At 40.2% G+C, this 6,745-nt stretch overlaps 1 protein-coding gene across 1 annotated transcript in view; it reads right to left on the bottom strand.

Annotated features, from left to right (window-relative positions):
• tp53inp1 (tumor protein p53 inducible nuclear protein 1) overlaps positions 1-5,546 on the bottom strand; it is a 16,679-nt gene extending 11,133 nt beyond the window's left edge. The window contains 3 exon segments of the mRNA XM_031877277.1: positions 42-210; positions 213-404; positions 4,518-5,546. Coding sequence (XP_031733137.1) covers positions 42-210; positions 213-272 — 229 coding nt within the window. The 5' untranslated portion in view covers positions 273-404; positions 4,518-5,546.
• Between the last annotated feature and the right edge of the window lie 1,199 nt (positions 5,547-6,745).

The following is a 6,745-nucleotide window of genomic DNA, read 5'->3' as shown; positions in this document are numbered from 1 at the left end:
GAGAGAATGCAGCTTTAACACATGAAGCTTTGATTTCTTACCCAGGTAGTTGACCAGGATCCAGTCTTCATCCTCCTCTTCCTCCTTGCCATCTCCGTTCCCGCTGCGTCGACTCAGCTCCTCGGCGTCCCCCCCGAACAGAGCGCTAGTGAACCTCTGGAACATCTTGGGACGTCCTGCGGGGGCGCGAGGCCGAGGGAGGAGGGGCTGCTGGGGGGGGAGGAGGCGCGTTGCTCGGGGCGGGGAGGCGTGGCGTCGCTCGCTTTGGTCATCAGCTGCGGAGTTCACGGCTCGGGGAAGGCTCCGGAAAGGTGCTAAAGTGCGTGAACAGAAGTGTGGTCATGGATCATCTGTGGCTGGACATCGCTCAACATCGGGCAGAGTGCAAAAGTACAAAACGAGCCCTGAGAGGAGGACAGAAAAGAGAGAGAATTACTCCAAGTTCGAGGATAAAACTTGGTACACTTTTGTCTTTCCAACGCCGTATGTCTCAAATTTGAGACTTGAGTGAATAGAGCGCTGCAGAACGCGGTCCTAAAACCCTAAAAATAAATTAATAGAGATACACACTCGTTCGCTGGCTCGGTCAACTAAGTCTGAACAATTTTCAAATAGTCTGTGAATGCATCAAACATCTTGGGCGATTTGGTTTGTCTGGAACAATCCAAGTGTGCAGGAATGAGTCCTAAAACCCAATAATGAGTCAGCATCTTTACACTTCCTGTCTCCTCGTCTTTCAGTTAAAGTTTCTTGAATGCGTTTCTGGTGAGAGGAATGAAATATAAAGTCTGTGTTTCAACACAAACGATTAGTTGTCTGATCAGTAAAGGTCAGTAAAGGCCCCCCGGGTGAAATTTCACATTTTTTATCCTCTTTTTTCATCACGCACCAATTACCAAAAACAAATCCCTTGTATGTGCAAACGTATTTGGCAATAAACAGTTTTTATTTTAAGAGGGGAACCAGTGATGCTAACTTCCTGTTAGCATTCAAAAACACCTTTTGTGACTTCAAGTTGTATTAACTATTTAACCACTTGGGGGCAGCACAACATCTCACATATCACCACCGTAGGACGTCTGGAACATCCAGCAGCTACAGATGTTTGTGTCCAATATTCTCTCTTTTAGCTGTCTTTGGTCTCCTCCACCACAAATCTGTCTCTTTAGCTGCTAAATGCTCCATTTTGTTCACCAGCAGGTCTGTAACCGAGTCTGTAACCGAGTCGGTCTGTAACCGACACACAGTGTTAAAATGTTCACAGTGATATTTAGGGGGAGGAGTCTGGAAGTGTACGAGGAGTTATAAATTAGTATATGGGTCAAACGGTGGTTTGGAAAGACGAGAATGTCAGCAGCCGGCCAAGTAATTATTAAGATACCGACCCTCACGGAGATAAACTGTAAATACCGTGAACGCTTAGTGCTGCTTTAATGCTCATCGATACGTTCCTTTGTTTCAGTGAATGTCGGCCATTTTAGTCAAGATCTTTTTAAAAAAAAGATAGATTTAGACCTCAAGAGAACAGCCTGGAAGAAGGAAGTTGATGATGTCGGTGTCATGTTTGTTAGGAAATAATGGAATATATATATATATATATATATATATATATATATATATAGTAGCATTAAAACCCCAATTTCATATGTAATACAGACCATGATGTATGAGAACTGAAATCGGACAGTTTCAGACCGTTGTTTACAAAAAGAAAGATGTAAACAAACCTTTAACAACGTCATAAAACATAAAAATATGTATTTTTAATCATCGTCTGCTATTAAAAGCGCCTCAGTCTACTTGTGAATGATAGCAGATGTAAAAAACAAAGCTATAAGCGCCACTAAAGTCATCAGCATCTCTGAGGCAGCAGCTGCAGTTTCTTCAGTCGCTGAGCCGATGGAGGCGAGCAGTGTTTTATTCAACGGTAGATAAAGAGACACACAGCTGGCTGCAGCCGGTCTGCTGCTCTCAGAACACTCTTTCATGGAGAGGAAAGTATTAGTGGACAGAATAAGAAGTGATCAGTGTCGCAGCTGCTGTATGAAGGGAGGAGGGAGGAGGCTTCCTTTGGCACAATGTCTCTGGACTACAGCCAAGAGGCCGGTGTCCTCCTGTGGACGGCTCTGCCCTGTGTTTTGCCTCTGAGGCGACATACTGAGCTCTGATTGGTGGAAGCAGACAGACACGACTCAGGGCGGAAAACTACTGCGATAGTTTGATGTCATGTATTTTTTTACATTATTTAAATCCCAAATTTGATTGTACTTAAGTTTAAAAAAACTATTTTATTTACGCTGCTTTTATTAATTAATCTAGTTTTTATTTCAGACTTTTACTGCCATTAGTGTTTTCATAGCTTTTAAATCTATTTTATCGTTTCATTTACTTATTTTATTGTATTTATCATGTATTTATCATTTTGTTACTATTCAAGTTTTCATTTCACGATTGTTTTTACTGCCGTTACGGTTATTATAGACTTTAAATCTATTTGATTACATTTTTATCATTTTATTGTCTTGTGCATTAATCTGAAACTGACGAACTTTTGAATTTCTTTCGTCTTTCTGTTGTTTATAATATGTATGCGTTTGTCTTTAAAAGGACAAATTGTGTCAAAAAGTATTTTAACTCACAGGACCTGAGACCTTTGTTTAAAATAAGACAGATGTTAAAAAAACATGTAACAACATCAGAAAACATTTAACGGTGTATTTATATTGTTGCCTTTTATTAAATATGTATCAGAAGTCTGTAAATCGATGTAATACTGTGTGTTTCATCTTGTTAGGGCGACACTGGTTTGTATTCACCACCAGGAGGCTGACATGAACAGGTTTTTTAAACTAGCATGAACGCCTCATTAGCTGCCTTCTACGTGAATTATTTCAGTGAAACACAAATTCCGTTTTTTCCACAACAGCACCTGAACGCACTCTGGATACGGAAGAGAAGGAGTATTGATGGATGTGATGCGTTCAAACACTCGCGTGCCAGCTCGTATTTCTCAGTTGTGTTATTCATTACACGGTGAAAGGAAGAGAAAAAAAAACATGAAGCCTGTTTTTCTGCAGAACAAAAGGCGAAACTCCGCCTCTGTGAACACGGAGAGACAGAAAAAAAGGTTTTAACTGAAGGATCACATAATGTGCTGCACCTCCTCCTCGCTATCGGGTTAAATAACCTAAATAACAACTCAGATCGTCGTTATAATCTCCGAGCACAAAGGAAAGCTCCTCTGCTGTGTTTTTACAGGAGATTAATGTCAGTCAATGGGGTCATTGAGTCATAGCTGTGGCTTTCTGTTGAACGACGTCGCAATAAATGCTTCTATTACATCATTATTTATTCAAGTGAAAACACAGACGCTGAATAAAACCTGATGTAAATACAGTATGTAGGCTGCAGGATAAAAACACAGTTTAGTGACAAGAGGTTTTATGGCTGTTTGATGAGGCAGAAACAGAGATAGATGAGAGTTAACTCTTATTTTAATAGGCTGTGGTCATGTTTTGGGACTTTACAGGTTATTTAGGCCGCGACAGTAAAGATTATCTATTTAAATAAAGTTCATAAAATGTCAGGAATACATTAAGAAATCCTGTATCACGCTACCATAACACACTATAACGTATTTAAACGTTATTTGTGAGATTCTAAACCGTTAATTCTCACAAATAATGAATTTACAATGATATAAAAGAAAGATAAGCAGTAAATTCACCGAATGTGTGAAAATAAAGTGACTACATGTTGAATATTCTGCAGAAAGAGGTCTGCCACTAACGTTTATTCTCATATTAATACTTTACTTTCTTATTATCTCTTGTTTAATCTATTTGTTTTGCTTTATAAACAGAAAATAATCCTGGAGTCAAAGTTTTTCTGCAAAAGTCTTATTTTGCGCGAACAGTCCAAAACTTTTGCATTTTAAAGCGACTTGAGAAGAGCAGCCGATCGTCACTTTAAAGAAGCTGAAACCAGTGCGTGTTTGACGTTTTTACTTCACGAATGACTAATTATTAAAATGGTTATCGGTTAGCAATCACGTGGAGGGAGAAATAAACTCATCGGCTGACTGTTGTGTGAGGCGAGCAGGAGGATGAGAATGTGGGGCAGCAGGCTTGCAGACGGTCTGTTGTTACGCAAGAGAGAAGGGGGAGGAGCCTGAAACTCTACACCAACACAAGCCTGCGTGTTAAACTACAACATACACAAACGTATCAAGAACATACTTTAAAAAACACACAAAACAACTTCACATAGTTTTACTCGAGGAAAAACACCACGTTCTGCAGCGCGAGCGCGGCTAACGTCACAGCTCGCGCTGCAGAGGAAGCGGAATTAAAAATGCGTCGTAAACGTTCAAAAACGCATCGTAGCGTTTTAATAAATGTCTGTTTCTTTTAGTAGAAAGTGTCTCTGTCGTAATGTGGTTGATAAAGATCATTAGCCTCCGGTTTAAGAGGCACCGGAGCCGCTAACGGACACCGAGAGGAAAACAAAGAGCTCACCTGCGGCAGAGAGAGAGAGGATGTAAACCCAGGATTACAAAAACAAATCCTTAAAAACTGAGGTAGACGCGTTACTTTTCGGAAAATAGAAAAACTCCAGGTTTCTTCGCAGAAGAAATAGAATATATATATAAAAAATAACCGTTGATTTAAGGACTGTCCATCGGGAGCTGGGCTCGGTTTTCTTTCCTCTCTTTCTTGTTTCCTTCAGTCCCGTTTCCTCCTCCCCGACTGCTCCTTCCTTCTTTTGTTGTTGTTGTGGAGCTCCAACAGCTGATCGACGTGACGTTACCCCCGGAGCAGGCCTATCGGAGGAGACGGGCCCCGGAGCGGCTCGACCAATCACAGGCGGCGTTACGGCCTGTCACCAACACACGTGACCTGCTCCTCCTAACCCCTCCCCCCTCCTAGTTTTTCCTGAAAAGGGCATGACTGGGCAGAGCGCTGCTGGTTGTTCGGGAGGAGGAAGTAACTGCACTACAACTGGGTTTCTCCTCCATACGTTACACAAGCACAACATCCGGGTCCGGCTTCACGGTTTCCTGTTTTCTAAGTACCGACACACCCGAATAATGTCAACACGTAAGAGGACCCGCTGTTATGAAGCTTACATTACGGAGCCATGAATCAGAATAAAAGAAGCTGTTAAAACCCTCTGACCAGAGTCAGGCTGACTTCACTGCATTCAACTCTGCAGGACATCAGTTCAACACAGTTATGTAATTACTGACTATGCATGGTGAGAAACACAGTAGTGGAGGAAGTATAACTACTGCATTCATTATGTACCTCTGAGACGTAGTAGTACAGTAAAAAGTACAATGTTTACCTCTGAGATGTAGTACAGTAAAAAGTATAGTATTTACCTCTGCGAGGTAGTGAACTAGAAGTATAACTATCCTAATTATAAGTATTAAAATATATTTAATTTAAATGAGCCAAACAGGAATAAACTATTTCTAAATCATTTGTGAATTTAAATATACAATAAACGTCCTTTTGGTTCTCAGGAAAGTCAAGAACTTCATCTTCTCCTTATTTCTTGTATTTCTAATGTACTTTTTATTATTGTATTCTTACTAAATGTGTAATTTAAACACTTTTAATGTTAATATTAATATTTCAGATGCTGCAAAAAGACAACAATAAAGAAATAAACTGACTTGTTTTGAATACAAAATTCCAGCTTTTATGACATAAAATACATAAACACTGAAATCTTTTATTGTTTGCTCGTTGTGTGAATCATTACAGCGGACAAAACGGAAGAAAATAAATTCCATGTGGGAAAAACACACAGAGGAGCAGGACTCTGGGACAACATGTCGCTCTAGATCTTTCCATTCCCACACAACAAGGTCACACCTGTCACATCACAACACCGATAAAGTCCTGAACAATGTCTCTGCTTCTCAGTCTGCTTTTACGTTCAATGTTTAACCACTACAGTGTATTTTATTTAGAGTACTAGTCTGATAATATTCTATATGTATGTACCAGAGGCTGATATCTGTTCTTCCTCTGAGCCATTGATCTCCATTAAAAACATACCATTGAGCCTCACTGTTGTTCCTTCATCACCATGAAAACACACACTGGACTTTATTTGGACTCAAAACAAAAGACTCACTAGAGCACCAAACGTGGATTCATCCGCCGCTGAAAATAGTCCCCAGCTAATGCTCTATGTGCTCCTGTTTGTTTGATAGAAACTGCTTAAATAAACTAATTGTGTTTATAAAGATGTACGTCTTTAGTAGGAACCAACGGGTAAACAAATAGAAATTAATGTTTTCTGTTTTCCAAATAAATCAGATATTTAACACACAGCTCAAATATGTTCAATGTTTGAGTCTCATGTCCAAAGTGTGGATCCGAATCACGGGCGGACACACAAGTTATCTCCCACTATTGTTCATATTGGGAGATGAGGCACCCGGCCTGTGCTGCTAGTTTTGTATAAATTGTGACTAACGGGAGTCCAAAGATGGAGTACTTAACGTACTGGAGACAGGCCCAAGGGTTCAAAGTGTCAGGTCACCATGGCCTTCATCTACAAAACGTCACTCAAAGTGTCACAGAGACTCAAAATGACTACAGAGACAAAAAAAGACCATAAAAAGACTCAAAATGACGACAACAAAATACAAACAACCACAAAACGACAACAACCGACTACACAGAGACACAAGAAGACTACAAAGAGACACAAGAAGACTACAAAGAGA

Source organism: Anarrhichthys ocellatus, unplaced genomic scaffold, assembly GCF_004355925.1.
Source record: "Anarrhichthys ocellatus isolate YVR2014 unplaced genomic scaffold, GSC_Weel_1.0 scaffold132, whole genome shotgun sequence".
Lineage (NCBI taxonomy): Eukaryota > Metazoa > Chordata > Actinopteri > Perciformes > Anarhichadidae > Anarrhichthys > Anarrhichthys ocellatus.
Note: the sequence above shows the minus strand (reverse complement) of the source record. Positions and strands in the feature narration are given on the sequence as shown.